Source organism: Triturus cristatus, chromosome 2_2 (assembly GCF_964204655.1).
Source record: "Triturus cristatus chromosome 2_2, aTriCri1.1, whole genome shotgun sequence".
Lineage (NCBI taxonomy): Eukaryota > Metazoa > Chordata > Amphibia > Caudata > Salamandridae > Triturus > Triturus cristatus.
This window is the reverse complement of record NC_140582.1, coordinates 778,648,226-778,668,220: the sequence shown is the minus strand read 5'-3', so window position 1 is coordinate 778,668,220 and position 19,995 is coordinate 778,648,226. Positions and strand designations below refer to the sequence as shown.

Genomic DNA, 19,995 nt, shown 5'->3' with positions numbered 1-19,995 from the left:
TGATTTTTTAAAGATTAAAGATGAAATGCATAAAACAGTGCTTAGAAGTCACTAGTGGTCACAAGGTTACTTGAGGTTGCGAGGGACTGGTGCAAATCCTAAGTTCAGGCTGACCGTGATGGAGGGCAGGCTGGCTACAGGACCCATGCAGGGGCCTCTGAAAAAAGTATCTTTGTATGGAGCAAGCGTTGGCGTTGTCGTTGGAGACTCGATGAGTTGGTTCTGATTCAGGCAGTCGGGTTGATGAGTCGATGTAGAGCCTCTCAGTGGTGTCTTCGGATCGGTGCTACATCATCCTCGAGCATCACAGTTGGGACCTCAGTGCTGCATCATCGTCGAGCCTCGCAGTCAAGTCAATGCCTCGTCATTGAGCTGCGCAGGGATGTCCTATAATCCACTATGTGTCTGCGGCCACTGTGTCGGTTCAAATCAGCGCAGTGGTATCCATAAGTTAATTTTTTGCAAAAACAGCTGCAGAACCCTCTTCCAAGGGCCAGGACTGGAAGAGGCACCTTAGGCAATGGTAAGACTCACAGATGTTAGAGTCCAGCACTACCAGCAGAGCTGCAAGATGTATTTTGTGACCCTGAGACTTCAGAGAACAGGAGGCAAGCCAGTAAGCCCTTGGAGAAACTTGGGTTGAAGGATACAGAGAGGAGGCCCAGTCTGTCTCAATCCCAGGCAAGAAACAGCAGGCCAACACTGCAGAGAAGGTAGCAAAGTGGCAGTCCCTCCTACTGCACAGCAGCTGTTCTTTGAGGCAGAATGTCCTTGGTTCATGCAAAGTTCTGATTTGCTGGTGTCTGAGGTCCAGTACTTTTACCCAAATGTACCTTTGAAGTGGGGGAAACATGAAAGAGACCTTTGAAGATCACAAGGTTCTGGCCTTTCCTACCCTGGATACAGACTCATTACAGGAGGGTATACAGCTCTTGGTGTGGGGACAGGCACAGCCCTTTTCAGGTGCAAGTGTCAGCTCTTCCCGCTCAATCTACCTCAGAATGGCCCATCAGCCTGGTGATGGGCCATCAGGATGCATATGTCATACCCCTTCGCCCTTTGTGAGACTGTCTAGAGGGAATTCACAAAGCCCAGATGTCACCCAACCCAGACCTGTATTTAGAGACAAGCAGAGGCACAGAATGATTAAAGTAGGAAAATCTCAACTTTCAAAAAGGGGCATTTTCAGACTTATTATTTAAAATCAGACGTCACCAGAAATTGCAATTTTAAACCACACCAAGGATGCCAGGTTTAACGTGCACTATTTAACAACAGTGCAATCCCTGAAGCGAAAACACAATACAAAACCAGTGAAGTTACGAGAATGATGTAAAAAAGGCCTTCAACAATGTCTGCAAACATACTAATTACAGCTGCTAATTGAGCGCGATGACAAGGCTATAACCAGTCCACATACCTAAACTATTCCCAAAACTAGTATTCATGAGCACAAAATAAGTTAAATAAAAAATCAAACACCAAAGCACTGGACAATACAGTAAAACTTGTAACCTGCAAAGAAAATTGCCATTATTTCAGAGTATGTCTGGGAAGTGAATTTCTGTGTCTGAAAAGGAAATGTGTTGGTCTGATTCCCTTCATTGGGGATATGGCTCTGCCATAAGCTCTATAAACTCGTTGTTAGTTGATGCACACTCAGGGGGACCAACCTCAATGATGAAGGTGGTTTGAGCAGACCACAGTACAACTCAGAGCAACAGCTGCAAGCCCACATGAACAAAGGACTTCTTTTAGACAGACCAGGTTTGTTTTAACCCAGCTAGTAGACAAAGCAAATGGGTGCTAGACTATCGCAGAATCATCATGGACAAACAAAGAAGAAACCATAAATGTTTGTGCAGAGATGAATTGTGTCAGCCAAGCAGACTCACTCCTTAGTTTACCAGATCTTGGAACAGTAGTTCTTGTGGCAGCCTCCTCTGTTCTTTGGTGCTGAGTGGAAAGGACTTCTAGGCACTGTGTCTGTGTCTCTGAGCGTCTTGAAATGGATGAGGCATTTAACACAGTTATGTTCAGCATTATGTTAGGCTATCAGCGCTTCAGCATGCGGTTTCCTTTCTGTTCTTAGAAGGAAACTGGTAGCACCCCACACCAAGTTTTGTATGTACTACTACATTAAGGTCCAGTCATTTCTGTTTCAAAACGGTGTTCAACAAGCTTGAGAGAAGATCTACCTTACATGCCCAAGTTCAGGCAGTTGGCCATGACTATAACAAATCCGAGTTAGTGTACTCTCCATGTTCAAAAGGTCCTGTAAGTTAGGCTGGAGAATGGTTTCTCCAGGGCTTGTAAACAGGAGATCAAGAGGGGCTCTCATCCGAGGGACACTATTTCTCAGACCAAGAATGTTATAAAATGTGAGTTATCAAATATTGCGTCCTCTGGTGCCCAATGCCCATTCTCTCTGCCTCCTGTCACACCATAGTTATCTACTATAGTGATCATCTCTAATTGTGCCAATTCTCAGAAGATGAAGGGATGGGCTTTTCTTAATTCTTGAAACAGTTTTAAATACTTAAACCTAGACCTCCTTTATATCTTTGAAGCCATGTTATCCGGGCTTGGAATCTCCAATTTGCTGTGGTTCATTTTTCCCAAACCCTATCCTTTTTTACTCTGTTTCCCTCGGTGCTTTGTATGCTCAATATATTTATCTATATGGTAAGCGCTTTAAACCTATTTAACTCCTACAAACCCAATCGTTTTCACCTTTGCAAATGGCTTATTCATTTATTCTTTAATGTTGCATAAGGTTTACCATGTTAAGCTTTGCAGGCAGCGTGCCACACGATAATAGACAGAGACTTCCAAACTAAATATGGTGATTACTGATGATTCCACCACTAGGGTAAACGCTTGCACAACAGCTAAAAAAACTAAAACTGCTTCTGCATTAGCCTCACCTCAGCAGGTAACCACCTGTAAGGAAAAAGTGTAATGGAATCTTACAAAAAAAGGTTGAAAACAAAGCGAGCAATTTATAGTTTGGAAGAGAGGGTACTCCGCCACAAATATGACGCATATTCCATAGGCTGTATAACAAGTGCATTATATCCAATGGCGTCTGTAATATGACGGACGGGATATACCTCACATTTGTGATGGAGTAATCCATCTGCTGAACTCTAAACCAGGCCCTAAATCATAATTCATTACAATCTGTTCTCATTTACATATGCCAGACATAAGCACTCGATATACTCATTCAGGGATCACAGCCCAAACCATACAAATGGAAACGTTTCAGAGAGAAAGGAAAGCACATTTAACTTTAAGCAAAGCAAATTGGAGAGCTTACAGAATTCCGTTATGAAGTGTTGTAGTTATTCATGGACTGCATTTTTGTACTAAGCACTAATCCTAAGAATGTTGGTATATATGTGCTTAATTTACTGTGCTGCACTTTACAGCCTCTGCCCTTGGCATAAAATAAAAGGGAAAATCTTTGCAATGGTGTTATTAGAGCAATAGCAGAATGTTTGACAGTTTGTGGAGTCAACTGGGTTACCTCTTTGTTTACTGCTTTGCTTACGGAAGAGGTGTGACGCCGCGGCCAGGGTAACTGACTCCGGAATCTGGGGATCACGGTTCGATCGCCGGCAGCAGATTAGCCCAGCACCATGTGACTCTGGGCAATAGCTTGCTTAATCTTCCTGACAGCCCCCAGCGCCTAGAGACACTAACAGGTGATTGTTCGCACTTTACCAATGTGGATTATTAATCATTATTATTATTACTGTATGTGACATCAGGGTGACACACTACAGGAACAGTTTCCGGGGCCACTCAACAGGCAGTCATTCTCATACAGAACAATGGTTGCAACCACTGTGTTAGAGTGATTATGGTGACCCCTACAGAAGTGGTTTATTTGTCCAAAAAAAAAAGCGCCGGGGCTCTCATCAGGAGGCAGCTTGCACCAGCCCATTTTCCTGTTAGGATCACCTTTAAAGCAGAACCAACTACAAACCATGAAAGTGGGGAGAGGGTGTGGAGTAATGGCCAGAGCTGCAGAATTCAGAGCTGGCGAACCAGGTTCGAGTCTCGGCTTTGGCTCAAAATCCTGCGATTCTGGGCAAATCACTTAATCTCCCCATAAATAAATGAGTCCTTAACTGGTGCTGATGAAAAGCGCTGGTGTTGAAGAGTAAGTGCCAGTGCTGAGCACCGGAAACCACCGGGTCGAATTAAGCACTGCCCTACAGACTTATCCATAAGAATAACATCCAAACTACAGTGGCGCTAATGGAAAGGCATTGTGACACATGATAATGGCAGAAATAATCCTAAAATATGAGCAACCTATTGTAAACAGTTTAAACCGACATGTGATGAAACAGGGTAAAAGAAGTACAGATATTGAGAACCTCCACAGAGTGTATGAAATTCAAGTGAGAATGTCAGTAAGATGTATACCATAATCACCTGTGGTGGAAATGTAGGAGCACCTTCTCTACCATGATGTAGTCCTGCTCTACAGACCACTATCATTGTTTTGTTCTGCCTTATTTGTACGGTACAAAACAGTTTCAATAATGTTTTGCTGCATATCATGTGCATATTCTGCACACTCATGTAGGTAAGATATGCATGCTTGCAATGTTAGCACCAGATGTTTCATGGTGACATCAGCATAAATGGCATTCTGAGGCATGTATGACTTTTCTTATTTTTTGGGAATAAACATGCGTGTATAGTGTTGTTTTTGATCAGATGCTCCTGTACGACTCCTATTGTATGTGTTGGTGCATATTTTTAGCTGGATTTGATTACCATGCAATCTTAGAAAGTTGATGCTCATTTATCTATATATATATGCCTATATAAATGCCTATATATATATATATATATATATATATATACATATATATGCATTATACATATATATTAGGTATATATATATAGGCTTAAATATGATCCGAGATGGTGGCACGAACTGTAAAATGTATTTTGCACAACCCACATATTCCTATTACCTGTGTATTTTAATCAAAATATTTTGTGTTGTGTTATTTCTTTTTCACAGCCCACATATTCTTATTACCTTAGTCTGTGTATTTTAAACACATTGGGGCAGATTTATGAGGTTTTGCCGTGGGGAAGCGCAGCAGGCCTTCCTGCTGCGCTTCCCTACGGCAAAAGAAAAGGGCAGGGATGCGCCGTATCTATGAAATGCGGCGCATTCCTGTCCTTTTCCCCTGCGCCGGCGCACAATGGGCTGCCTGCGCCAATGAAGGCACCTCTGCACCATGGTGCAAGGGTGCCTGCGTTGCGGGGATGAATATTTTTGTACAGGAAGGGAAACCTTTCTGTACAAAAATAATCACAAGATGTTTTTCCTCTTTGTATGGGTGCTGCAGAATGCAGCACACACAGAAAAAGGAAAAACGAGGAGAAATAAAGATATTTCTCCCCGTTGCGCCTCCCTTACGCCTCCCCTGGGGAGGCGTAAGCTTTTGGCGCTGCCTCAGATTTACGATTTCTCGTAAATCTGGGGCAGTGTCAAAAGGCCATGGATGTTGCTGGGAACGCCCCCAGCAACACCCATTGTACGCCCCTTTAACGCAGAACACTGCGTTAAAGGGACTGATATTTATGAGGCAGCATTAAGCCAAAAAAAGTGGCTCAGTGCTGCCTGATAAATATCACGCAGGCTTCTGCGCCACGGAACGTCACAAAAAGTGACGTTCCGATGGCGCAACGGGCCTCATAAATCTGCCCCATTGTTTTGTGTTCTATGAATTTAAGATTGGCAAAACGTACTCGAACATGCTTAAGATTTGAATGTTAAAGGATTTTGGGCTGTTTCAAATTGTGAATCGCAAAAAATAAGAACAAGAGAAAGTTAAGAGCTTTCTTTTAGTCGTATACCTGACTCGTAAATCGAACCCTTTAAAAATAACGTTAACACTCACAAAAGAAATAAATATGGAACAGTGGGATCATGGTATGAGTTTAGTAATCTGTTCCATTTTATTTGAATCTTTAGCCAAAGAAAATTAAAAAATATAGCATAGCCACAATATATACCAAACAACATGGCCCCCCATTTAGGTAAATAAACAGGGTATGGTTAGTGCTATGGGCCAGTGCAGTGCTTTCTAACCTGTGGTCTGGGGACTCCCAGTAGTCTGCAAAGCTTACTCCGGGAGCCCATCTCTGCTTAGCAAATGAAAGAATATTAACAGATTAATAAGGGAACAAAATTAAATTTAAACATTTAAAATATTTTGTTAAAGTGATCTATTAATGTATATTAATGGGCCGCTTCCTTTCCGACCACCTCATTATGATGGAGGCGGTCGGAAAGGAAACCGGCCGGTCATTCCTTGAGGTGTCTGTCACGTGGTGCAGAGATGAACCACACCTCCCATTTCACTATGGGAGCATGCATTACGACCGGTTTATGGCCATACTGCATGCTCCCATAGTGAAACATAATATTCGGTCGCATCCTAATGAGGTGGGTGGGTCCGCCGACCGGGTGTCAGTCGGTCCCAGGACCGAGTCAATGTCAGGCGGAAGGAATTCCGTCCGACATCAAAATCACGCCCTAGATATTAAGTCAGTATCCTCACATTGATTTGTGAAGCAGAGCATGTGCATCATACAGAATATAATATTGAAGATACTTGGCCTCAAAATTAACATTAAAATGTAGATTATTTTTATATTTATTTGTGAAATAAATATAATAATATTTTTTATGTGTGTATTTGTGTGATGAATATTTGTTTCAGTAATTTGTGTATTGTTTAGTGGTTCAAATCATCCTAAATGGTTAGGCCAATGTCCCTGGCTTTCAGTAATGAATCGGTGAAGGTCATCCAATTACAGAAATAAATCAGGGGGGTCCCTGAGTTCTACTAATGATTAAGTGGGGCTCCACAGAAGTCAAAACGTTAAGATCCACTGGGGCAGTGTATTCAGCGAAATATATTTCACGAGATGGAACACATTTTCTGAAAGTGTTAGTTTATTATGTGCCCTATGTAACACCATACACACTGACATATAATACATCTATGTGATACTATATTATGGAGCATACAATGTCACGCTACGTCCAGAGAACAACATTCACTCAGATGGAATACAGTTTTAGATTAGCTAACTGTTTGTGATTGTAGAAGTTACCGCAAGATGTGCATGATATTTTATAATATAATATACGTTGAGTGCAAGCCAGTAAATTATCAATATCAATATCTATATCGTTAAGTTGGAATATTGATAAAACAACTGATTCAACAAGCAATATATATGTTATTGTGAGCCAATAGATAAAAAAAATGTACGCCTCCCATATGCTGGCTAGATGGCTCATTAAGTTAATTACTCACTGCTGATATCTATAATGATAATGATCTGCAGTATGAGCATGAATTTCAGGAAGGTCCACTCAGTCTCCTACCTTTCAGATGTCCGTAAATCAAATGACATTACATTAGGTGGTGGTAACACCCAGGGCCCACGTCAGGAGGCTATTGCAGCTTGCACCCATTTCCTCTGCCAGCGTCGCCAAAGACCCACCAAACTCAACTACTAACTGTCACACCCTACAAGTGTCAAATTTAGTTTATTCCAGGCCCCAAAAGCTATAAGAATGGCTTGGGCAGCAGATAGTAGTAATTTTTTATGTATATAGAATTAATAAACAGCTGTTGTGTTTATCTCTAATATAGACAAACCGTACCACCATGTGGTAGACTGTCATAAGTGTCAGAGTTGACAATTAAGCGCTGGTGCCAAGCAATGGAAACCACCTGCTCAAATTCATCACTGGTAACATATGTTATGTACTGCAGTTCAAAATAGCATATGTGTAATAGAAAGCACCATATGCTAAATACATTTGTATTTTGATGTCCAATTCTATGGGAAAGGGTATACAGAACAACTTTTGAGTCATGCGAACTTTATCTCTGCCATCATGCCCTATGTCTTTCCCAAAACATTGTGCTGAATTGCAATATTAATTTAAAAACTAAAGTTTCCATCACCTGGTCAATTTGTAATCGGTCTTTGAGGAGTAAAACGTGAACTGTTAGCACAGTTCCCTTCAAATGTTGAATGGCTGTTTGGGTGAATGTTACGAGTAAACATTCATTCCATGAAATGGTGTTCTAACGTAATGCGAAACCTGGACCACACTTTCCTTAATTATGTAACTATTAAATCAAAAAGATAAAAGTGGAGTACAATTTAATTTACGTTAACTTCTAGTTTGTTCAAAATGCACCCTTTGATTGTCTGGATAAAATCCTATAGGAGGGCATTTTTTTAAGTTACTTCAAATGTTTATGTTTCAGTGACCCTCTTAACAAGATATAGGGATTCATCTCCTGTGAACAGTTGTCCTAAAAAGTATTTCTGGTTTCACCCCCACCTTTTGTGGCAGCACTTTTATTTTAAGTCTCCTAGCACCCATCGTGTGGCTTTTTGATTTAACATTGTTTGTTCAGGTGGAGGCACATGCTTATCATAGAGTTTTAAAGTATCCCAAGAGGTGAAAGGCCTTATAGAGGTCTCTATATTATATTGTAGTATGGTTAGGTACAGTATTCTTACCATCTAAAAAATGTTAAAAGCTGGGATGACGGAGGAGATGTGCAGACCCCACTCTCTGAACATACAAATGTTTTGTTTACAGCAATTCATTTAAAGCACTTCAAACAAAGATCATTCATCATTTATCAGAGATATGTGCACTTACAACATAACAAACACATAACACACACTACAATGTGATATGTTGTAAATTAGAAATATTGCCCAGCTCCTTCTGGAGCCAACCTGAAAGTGTCCTCTTTTATAGCCCACACCAGTGTATTGAAATGATAGACATATCATTGGGCACACCAAAATTCAAATCCCTACACCATTAAGTACTGTTAATGTTCTATGTTGGCATCAGACGTAAGTTGATCTCAACCTAGAATAAACACTGAGAGCGAGTTGATCATTAATACACGATTAACATCTTATTAATTTTTTTAAAAATTAAACACTTTGAAGAATCATCGAAAATCATAGTCCTTACCTTCCTTTTGCGGAGCTTAACATGACTAAAAGCAGGGTTATTGCTTGATCGATTATCGTTTGATTGTACATATTGTAGGCTTTCCAATTTTTTGGTCTTCTTGACAATTTCCTTAAAATAATCCATTTGAGGGTGTTCATATCCTAGTTTCTCAGGGCCAGTGGTCTCTGAAATTCTGTCTGAATCATGATTCATCATGACTGGAAAGTGCTTGTAAGTCGAAAATGGTGACCTTTCATTGTCAATAAATGCACTTGGAGGACAATGATCATGCTCCGCGTTGTAACCTGCATGCTCATTCACATTATTTAGAGTATTTAGTTTCCTTTGTTGTTCTAATACTGCTTTATTCAGCAGCTCATTTCCAGAAGCAATCATTTCCTTTTTACTCAAAGAGTTTTTTATTTCATCTTGAGGTGCATCGGTTACATTATTGAAACCTGCGGTATAAGAAAGGTCTAGGCTGTTCTCAGCACCGACTGGAGTTATTTCCTTGACCTTTTCAGGATGTGTTTTATTAAGTTCATTAATAATGTGTTCCTCACCTGGAGAGACAACTTCCGTGATTTTATGATGCTCCCAAAAATGTGCTAATAGACTTTGAGCCACGGGAGCTGATCCATCTGGGCTCCGTTCACTTCTTTTTAGCTTATTATCATCTTCCAGAGTCAAAGAGCCGAGTTCTGATTCATCACCAGAGATATGCACTAGTGTTTCTGTGCTAGCCTCTAGGATAAGGAACTGCTCTTCTTCAGGGTTATCTTTCTCATCGAAGTCCTTTGGCACTCTGCCCAACAGTTGAACAGGGGTTCCCATTAAATCGTCTCCATGAAAGCATTCTGGCAATGATGCACATCTGTCTTTTCGGTCCGCCAGTGCATCAATTTCTTTTTCCATGCTTGCCTTCAAGTTAAGGACTGCAATCCCATGGCAACATTCTGCATCATGTTCAGTAGAACAAGAAGGTGCTCCACTCCACTGGGTCACATGTTCCTCCCAGCTTTTCTTTCTCCCGGTCGTAGACATGTCATATTAGGTCAGCCACGAGCTGCATGGAACCTTCCCCACTGAGTCACTGATGACATGGCAGATGTGTACGGTCCAAAACCCACAGATGCTTTCACACTGCTAACATCTGTAAGAAATAAAAGGGGGTTTGGTTTGAGATCTGGGCAGAATCTAATGCCTTGAAAAAATGTAAAGGGACAGAAAAAAAAATTATACATGTTTAAGTGCATATCAAGAACCATGCAGAAAAAAACAAGCGTTTGTGCGCCCAAACAGATTTAAAGAGATGTAAAACCACAGATGTTAAAAGTAAATAAACACGAAGGGTGGCCAATATTACACAAAGGGTTTCTCATAATTTAAACTCAGTCATACGACTGAAATTTCTGTGGGCGTAAAAATATGAAATCTCATGACATATCTCATTGTAAAAGTAATATGATTTTCTTTTATGAAAAACATATGATTAGAAGCCAGTCTTCCAGAAGTTAGTAAGCTGGCATGTTTTCTATGCACTTTTGTTAATACTGTTCTTTTTTTTAAATCAAATTCACATGATGCGTAATGTGCACAATTGGCCCCATCATTTGTTAGGTACAAATCATTCATTGTATGCAAGACAGAAGGTCTGCAGATGAGAGGGAATTGGTAATGGCGACTGAAGCAGGGATGTGATTCTCTTATATAAAAGTGTCATGCACCTTGTTTGCATTAAAGTAACGTAAAATCCCTACATATACGTATATAGCCGAAAACAGGAAGACCAGGATTCTTGTGACTGGTGTCTTCCCAATAGCTATTCGACCTTACAATTGGCCTGCTGGACTAGGAGATACCTTAATAAGATATCTTCCTTTAAAATTGAACAGTAAACTATATTTTGCACATCAAACCTTAACAGTCTTCAAAAATCCACGCTGATAAGGTTTCCCCCATTTTTAAGTAAAGTCACTGCATTTAGTGTCTAGGGCACTGGTTTGTTCCACTAGAATTACAGTATTATGATTTTCAGGGATGACATCCAGAGGGTGCGGAGCATACAACATCAAGCAGCCAGATTCGACGTAAAGCTGACATCATTTAACTGCATACCTGCCACCCACACATTCCTCCCCTGATTCCCAGCTGCTCGGAGAATAAAGTTAAGATTATTCTACACCATCTTGTAAAATGTTAAGAGGGTCAGGGCCAAAGTACTAATCGAGGTTGACATCACACTACATGCACTGTGGCAACCTCAGGTGAAGTAAAATAGACCTAATGGTAAAATCCAGTTTCACTTGCAGACTCGGAATATTTCAGACTCTGGGCGCAAAATTCTACATCACACTTAACCCTTATTTGAGAAAGCAAACAAACAGCTATTTTTGAAAGAAATGTGAACCTTTTAATAAAGATGCTATGTTCCACCAGGCACAGCGCAGAACACCCAAAGAGCCAGCTAGTTCATTCCATCCCCCTTCTCCTCCTTGCTACCCTACCAATGGCAAATGACAATTAGACTCCTTCCTTTGTCAACAAACAGTACAACATCTTGAGAAAAGTTGACGTGGATCCTGAATATCGACTACAGAATAGCGTGGAACACTAATAGTGTTGACAGAATATTGAGGGGCAAAATATTGAATGATAAGTATGTATACATTTTCTATAACTAATTCCACAATATGATGAAATATATAACTCGAAGGTTCATAGATGTGGAGTTAAAAATAGTAAATCTATACTTGCGCTAAATATTTTGTCCCTTGATATTATATTTACCCTATGTGTGTGCCACACATCCTTGTGCTTGATATTCCCGAGTTCAGTCGAAAAGTCTGGTAAGATATATATATATATGTATTATTTACATATTAAGAGAGCTTACATAGCGCAACAGCTGCCAGCAATAGGGATTCCTGGCACTCAGATACCTATAGGGTAAAGTCAGAGATCGCTAACGCAGAACAACCAGGTCTTCAGATGTTTGCAAAAAGAAGACAGTGAGGTACTACATCTCAAAGTTTGCAGAAGGTTGCTCCAAACTTTGGAGCCTTGGTGAGCAAAGGACCGCCCTCCTACGCAAGTCCGTTCGACTCTCGGAACCATGCATAAGAAAAGATCACTGGACCGGAATGTAATAATAAACAAGCTTGCAAAGCACATGGTTCCACCTACTGGTGTGCCCCGCGCTGAGGCACAGACTCGTTAAGATGTAAAGGGTAGGAAACAGAAGGCAAGAGACCTTAAGTGCAGAAGAGCCAGGTTTTCAATTTCTTCCGAAAAAGTGGCTCTGATGGTTCTGCCCACAGGAAGAGAGGGAGTGCATTCCAGTGCTTAGAGGCAAGATAGCTGAAGGAGCGGGCTCCGATTCTCGCTTTCTTAATTTGTGCAATTCTAACCAGGTGAGCACTGGTCGATCTAAGATGACGAGTAGAGGTATAGGGAGTGAGTAGATTGTGTAGGTAGCTCGGCCCCTTTCCTTGCAAGATGCGCTGGCTGATACACAAAGATTTGAAAAGTATTCTCTCCTTAAGTGGCAGCCAGTGTAGGGTAGCGAGTGCTTTCCTGGTCGAGGCTCTCCTAGGCAGCATCAGCACAAGGCGGGCAGCTGCATTCTGAATGCATTGGAGCCTATGCACGCATTTTTTTTTGCTCCCAGGTATAGAGCATTACCATAGTCCAGGTTAGATGTAACCAGTGCATGGACTAGGGCTTTTCTAGCTGAGATGGAGAGCACATCCAGAGTTTTCCGTAGTACGTGCAATACGCCAAAGCACTTCCCTGCCACCTTTTTGGTATGGGCCTCAAAGGAGAGATTGGAGTCTAGCCACACACCCAAGTTCTTGACCTGATTACTTGGGGAAGGGGTGGGGCCCAATGTTTGTGGCCACCACACCGATGGCCAGATGGAGGGAGATTTCCCCACCACTAGAATCTCGGTCTTGCTGCCATTAGGTTTTAGGCAATTCATTGTCATCCAGGAAGATAGATCCTGTAGACAAGTGGACAGATTTGTGGCTGCTGCTTTGGAGGTTTGTGACAACAAGACCACCAATTGCGTTACATCTGCATATGACATGACGGTGATTTTGTGCTTTTCTATAATCTCTGACAAAGGGGCGATGTAAATATTAAAAAGGGTGGGACTCAGTATAGAGCCCTGAGGGACCCCTTGAGACAGTGGAAGACTTTTAGAATAGTGAGGTCGAAGGGCCACCTGAAAGCTCCGGTCTTGCAAGAAGGCAGCCGTCCATTTCAGTGCCTTTTTGTCCAACCCCCCTACACTGAGACGCTGTAAAAGCAATTTATGAGACACAGTGTCAAAGGCCGCACTGAGATCCAAAAGGATCAGTGCGACTGTCTGACCCTCATCTAGATGTCTGCGGATTGTCTCAGTTGACAAGAGATTATATGGAGTAAGTGGCCCTAAAGCCTGATTGAGTAGGGTGGAGTAGACTGTACCGGTCCACATGGGCGGTCAGTTGAGTATTAACCACTTTTTTTGCTATTTTTGCAAAGTGGGACAGGGTGGAAGTTCTCTAACTGATTCGAGTTGGCACCCGGTTTCTTTATTATGGGGAGAACAACTGCTTGCTTCCACCGTTTTGGAACCACACCATCAGCAAAGAGAGTTCAAGGAGATGCCTGATGTAAGGTATTAGGGCTGTGTGAGTCAGAAGATAAGATCTCACAAGTTCATTGAGATAGCAAGGGCAAGCTCCTTATAGCGCTTTATACACGAAGCACAGGGCTTTAAATTGGATTTGCTTCTCCATCTTGAGGCGGTGCAACTTCCTCAGGAGAGAGGAAGCAGAAGCACTTTTTGGGAAACTGTAGAGTAGCCAGGCTGCCAATTTTTGGATTATTTGCAGCCTTTCTAAAGAGGCTTTATCTGCTTGTAGATAGAGGACATTGCAATAGTCCAGTCTGGATAGAATAAGGGCCTGAATGACTGTCCTTTGGGCTGAGAAAGGAAAAATCCAAAGTATTCTCTCCATCTATTTCAGGACACCAAAGCAGGTGGCAGCCACCTTTGCAATCTGAGAATTCATGGACAATTTGTCATCCAGCAGGAACCCAAGTTTCTTCACCTTTTGTGAAGGCGCAGGAAATCTGCCCAAGTTTTGAGGCCAGTGCTGTGGGCCACATAGGGCTGGATTCTTTCTCAATACCAATACCTCGGTTTTTCCCCCATTCAGTTTCAGGGAATTCCCGTTCATCAAAGAGGGAACCCCAGCCAGGCAGGAGTTCAGGGCCTCAGAGGTATGAGCCTACGTGGAAGATATATAGAAGATCATTTGTGTGTTATCCATGTAGGAAAATATGGTCAGGCCAAAGCTTTCAAACAGGTCACACAAAGGTTGGACATAGATATTAGATAAGGCAGGACTGAAGGCTGAACCATGAGGATCCCCTGATGTAAGGGCATGTCATGTGGAGGAGGCATTTGCAGAGGAGACTTGAAAGGTACGGTCACACACACACACTCACGCACACACACACACACACATACACATATATACACACACACCCACACATATGTATATATTCTAAATACACACGTTCTTACTCGAGAATGATGTCGGCACTCCAGTGAATTTCACAAATAGATATTTTATTTTAAAAGAATGAAATAATCAATGCGTTTCAACTTCCAGGCTGAGCCTTGTTTACGATTACAAGCGCCATGTTGACAATTCATTATATGTGTTTCTTTACAAGCAATAGAAACAAAAGAGGGCAAAAGAGTGCACCATCCATATATACTGCAGTGAAAATATCAGCACCATTTTGTAACATGCAAATATACTCCTTTGAACAGTACATTTTGGTTTAATCTTTCATGTATAATCCTGCTATTTTTTTTAACATATTTTCCATTTTTACTTTCTTTATATGCTCTTATATAAAATTATATCATGAATAATTTAATTCCTTATCTTAATGAATGTTTTCCAATTTTATAACTGAATCACATGTTCTAGACATTCAATTCTCAGACTAATTCCACTTATATGTCCTTTTACTGAGAGTAAAAAAAAATATATATATAAAAGCATATTTTCAGATTTTCTGTCCAATTCCTATTGCAGTGTGTTCATAGTTTAGATGTATTAATAAATTAAATAGTGATAAAGTGCTGATTTCTAAAGTGCTATTTTTCTAAAGTGCGTCTTTTTTTAACTGCATTTATTTCTAAAGTGCTAAATAACCTTACTCCTCCTTAATTTAATTTAAGCCTTTGAGAAACAAATTTTTCTTAATAATAATCTAAAATGTTTACATGCTGCTCTTTTTTAGAAAAGTGTGCTTTGTGGTACAATATCTTTTTTCCTCATTACAGGCAAGTATATAATTCTTCATCTATGTTAAAACCATTAGGCTCTTTACTATATAATTCTAAGATGAAGAATGTGTCCTGTTTTCTCAATTCCTTTTCCCTGTTTCCTCCTCTTTTTCTCTTTGGTGTTTGAGCAATACAACTATACCTAAGCAGTGTGGGATTACTTTGGTGGAATTTCTAAAAATGTCAGGCCATCGCATATGTACGATCGTTTTTTGTTGTAGCTCTTAAATGTTGCAAAATTCTCTTGTGTGCAGGTAATGTAGTGCTTCGCACATACATCTTTTCACAGGAGCATCTCAGTATATATACCCCAAAGCTTGATTTACAAGTCAAATGTCCCCTTATTTTGATAGTCTTGTTGAACACTGTTGTTAAGGTGGATATCTTCTCACCATATTTACAGGTTTTGCATTTAAAGCATTTTTTAAATCCTTCCCTTGGTGTAAGCCATATATGTATGTATGTATCTCTCTCTCTCTCTCTCTCTCTCTCTCTATATATATATATATATATATATATATATATATATATATACAAGGATCCTCAGGCCAAAAAAAGCATTTTTTTTTAAATAATCGGCCAAATTCGCGCTGGCTGAGAAAATAAAACAAAACGACGCGCAGGCTCCTGCGCTTAGTTTTATGAGCCCCCGGGTGGGCCTGGTCCTGGGGGCAATAGGTAAATATATGCGGGGCCTCACAGGCCCCCGCAGCCCTGGGGACTGCCACCTCCCCAGGGCTTGTTTAATTAGAGGTGGCCCAGTGACCGCAAGCTCACCAGGGCTTTTATTAATTATTTACGGGGACCTCACAGGCCCCCCAAAGCACCAGGGACCACCACCTCCCCGGGGCTTTGTTCAATATCGAGGGGGGCCTCACAAGCCCCAGGGGCTACCACCTCCCTGGGTCTTTCATTAATTATTTGCAGGGCTTCGCAGGCCCCCCAAGCTCCGGGGACCACCACGTACATGGGGCTTCAAACATGATGGGAGGAGGGCCGTGCAGCCCCCCTCCTGGAGCCCTTGATGGCCCTGGGCACTGCTTTGCTTGTTTGAAGAGAGAGCAGGAAACCTGCTCTTGCTTCCAAGAAGCAAATCAGAATTGCTTTTGGGCAAGGGGAGCTGCATGTTAGCAACTCCCCTTGCCCAAAAGCAATGCCGGCTCCCGCAGGAGGAGGGGGGCCAGCAAGGACCATGGGAGCATTGGGTTTCCCCCCACGGTCCACAACTTGAGGCCCGGCCTGGGGGGATGGGGTCCCCAGAGCCAGAAGTGGCCCAGGGGAGGGGGGCCACCCAGCTCCCCTCCCGGGAAAAATAATTATTAAAAAAAGAAAAAGGAAGGCCGGCCCTGGGGGATGGGGTCCCTGGGGCCATAATTGGCCTTAGGAGGGGGGGCCACATGGCCCCCCTCTCCAAAACAATCCAGGCTGGCCAGGCCCTGGGATTTGGGGCCCCCGGGGCCAGAAGTGGTCAATGGAAGGGGGGCCACGCGGCCCCCTTCTGTACTCAATATTTTTTTTAAAAAGAGGCAATGCACCGGGGGAGGGGGTGCCCGGGGCCATTATTGGCCTCAGGAGGGGGGCCACACGGCCACCCTCTAAAAAGTGTTTGAAAAAATACTGGCCAGGCCCTGGGGGATGAAGTCCCTGGGGCCAATAGCAGCCCAGGTAAGGGAGACCAAGCGGCCCCCCTTATCGTTAAAAAAGAAAAAAAATGCTCAGGCCTTGGGGGATGGGGTCCCCGGGGCCCAAAAAATACCAAAAGAAGGGCCCCTTCTGAAATATTTTATTTAAAAAAAGAAAACCCGTCATCTCGCCGGAGGCCCGCCCCTTCCCTGCACCACTTTGCAAACGCAACCCCCGGCACATTCTAAGTTGAGGGATTAACTCCCCTTTATTCCTGAGGGTCCCTGGGGGCCAACTAGCCCACCACGTACCTCCAGTAAGCCCCACACAGTGGGATTGCTGAGAGGAGGTCCGAGGCTATGCCCTTTTTTACACCACTCTCTAAACGTGCATCTTGGTGCACTGCTGGTGGGGCAATGAGGTCCTCTTGTGTCCTGAGTAACTGAGTACTAGTGGACTTCAACCCCCAAGCAGCAGTGCACCAGTATGCGCACTTGCAGAGTGGTGTAAAAAGGGGACAATGCAGACCACTCTCAGCAATCCAACTGTGTGGGGCTTACTAGAGGTACCTAGTGGGCTAGCGGGCCCCCAGGAACCCTCAGGAATGAAGGGGACTTAAATCCCCAATTTAGAATGCGCCAGGAGTGGTGAACAAAGGGGACGTGGTTTGTGTCCACCTATCAGCAATCCCACTATCTGGGGTTTACTAAAGAGGTAGGCTATTTGGCCCCTAAGGACCCCCAGCAGCGAAGGGGACTTTAGTCCCCATCCAAGAGCATGTCAGGAAGTGCATTTGCAGAGTGGTGGGCAAAGGGGGCATGGCCTGCTATGAGAAATTAGCAATCCTGCTGTGTGGGACTTACTGGAGGTAATAGGAGGGCTAGTTGGCCTTCAAGGATGTCCTTAGGGACCAACTACCCCTCTTGTTACCTCCAGTAAGTTTCACACAGTGGGATTGCTAAGATGTCTTCAGAGGCCATGCCCCTTTTCTCCACCACTCTGCAAATGCACCTCCTGGCAGACTACGGGATGGGGGATTAAGTTAACTTAACTCCTGAAGGACTTTGAAGGCCAAGAAGCCCTCCTGGTACCTCCTATAAATCCTAAGCAGCGGTATTCCTGAGCACTGGTCAGAGGCCCAGTACCCTTTCTCCACCACTCTGCAAATGCGACTACTAGTTAAAGAAGCATTTGCAATGTAATAGGTTTCCCATTTGCGAGAGTTAGAGATATTGGCGTTGTTAATGTAAACGTTTTTTACTAATGTTTTTTGGTGTAGAGTGGATGTACGTTCTGTGTAGTGGAATTATGTGGTATGTTGTGCAGTGAAATTATGTGAATAGAAAGTATGTGGTATTTAGTGTGTAGGAATTATGTGGAGTGGGATTATGTGTTTTGGAGAGTAGTTATGTGGAATTGTAGTCTGTGTTGTGGAAACTGAGACTTCAGGTTTAGTCTTCTTCGTTTCCATAGAAGCTAAACTATAAACTCAATGAGACACAAAAAAAGAAGGAACCACTGAGGAGCACTTCTGGACCTAGTCAGAGGTATGAGCAAGGCTACGGGAATTATGTGACTGTTTGGCTGCACAAATTTTCACATAATTAAACATTTACCGCATTTGCCAAATATTCCATCATCTGCTGCCTAATCTGCAGATTTGAACAAAAAAAGCCCTGTTTCTAGCTCAAACGGCTCAAATGTTCCAAAAAATGCAGCTTAACATATTACAGCGTGGTGGAAGGCCCTTTGCAAAGCTGGAATGGTCACGTGTTACTTATTGCTAAATGTGGGTGTTAAATTGGTATTAATGGTGCACAAAACGTTCTTCTTTCTGTGCCTCTCTTGCCTCTTTCTGTATTTTTCTTGCATCTTTCCGCATCTTTCTTCCTCTTTCTGCACCTCACTGTCTTCTTTCTGCACTTCACTTGCCTCTTTCGCACTTCTCTTGCCCCTTTCTGCGCACTCACTTGCCTCTTTCAGCACCTCTGTTGCTTTTTTTCTGCAGATCTCTTGCCTCCTTCTGTACCTCTCTTGCCTCTTTCTGCACCTCTCTTGCCTCTTTCTGTACTACTCTTGCTTCTTTCTACACCTCTCTTGCCTCTTTCTGCTCCTCTCTTGCCTCTCTGTGCATTTCTCTTGCCTCTTTCTGTACTTCCCTTGCCTCTTTCTGTACCTCTCTTGCTTCTTTTTGCTTCTCATGTGCCTCTTTCTGTGCCTCACTGTCTTCCTTCTGTACCTCTCTTGCCTCTTTCTGCACTTCTCTTGCAACTTTCTGTACCTCTCGATCATCTTCCTGTACCTCTCTTACATCTTTCTGCACTTATTTGCTTCTTTCAACACTTATCTTACCTCTTTCTATACCTCCTTTCCCTCTTTCTGCATCTCACTTGCCAATTTCTGCTCTTCTCTTGCCTCTTTCTGAACCTCACTCTCTTCTCTCTGCACCGCTCTTGCCTCTTTTTGCACCTCATTTGCTTCTTTCTGCATCTCTCTTGCCTCTTTCTGCACCTCTATTTCCTCTTACTGCAACTCTGTTTCTTCTTTCTGCACCCCTCTTGCCTCTTTCTGTATCCCTCTTGCCCCTTTGTGCACCTCTCTTATCTCTTTCTGCACCCCTCTTGCCTCTTTCTGCACATCTGTTGGTTCTTTCTGCACCTCTCTAACCTCTTTCTGCACCTCATGTGCTTCTTTCTGCATCTCTCTAGCCTCTTTCTGCAACTCTGTTTCTTCTTTCTGTACTTCTCTTGCTTCATTCTACTCCCTTCTTGTCTCTTTCAGCACTTCTTTCTGTACTTCTCTTCCTTCTTTCTGCACCTCTCTTGCCTCTGTCTGCACACATGTTCCCTCTTTCTGCACCCCTTTGGCCTGTTTCTGCAACTCTCTTGCCTCTTTCTGCAGTTCTATTGCCTCTTTCTACACCTCTCTTGCTTCTTTCTGCACCCCTGTTGTCTGTTTCTGCACT

The 19,995-nt window shown here is 42.6% G+C and overlaps 1 protein-coding gene across 1 annotated transcript in view; it reads right to left on the bottom strand.

The window, feature by feature from the left end:
* Positions 1–19,995, bottom strand: part of DLC1 (DLC1 Rho GTPase activating protein) — a 1,452,292-nt gene that overhangs the window by 1,335,246 nt on the left and 97,051 nt on the right. Inside the window, exon 2 of the mRNA XM_085642035.1 lies at positions 9,068–10,202. Within this exon, the coding sequence (XP_085498161.1) occupies positions 9,068–10,093 (1,026 nt within the window). The 5' untranslated portion in view covers positions 10,094–10,202. The remainder of the gene's footprint in view (positions 1–9,067; positions 10,203–19,995) is intronic.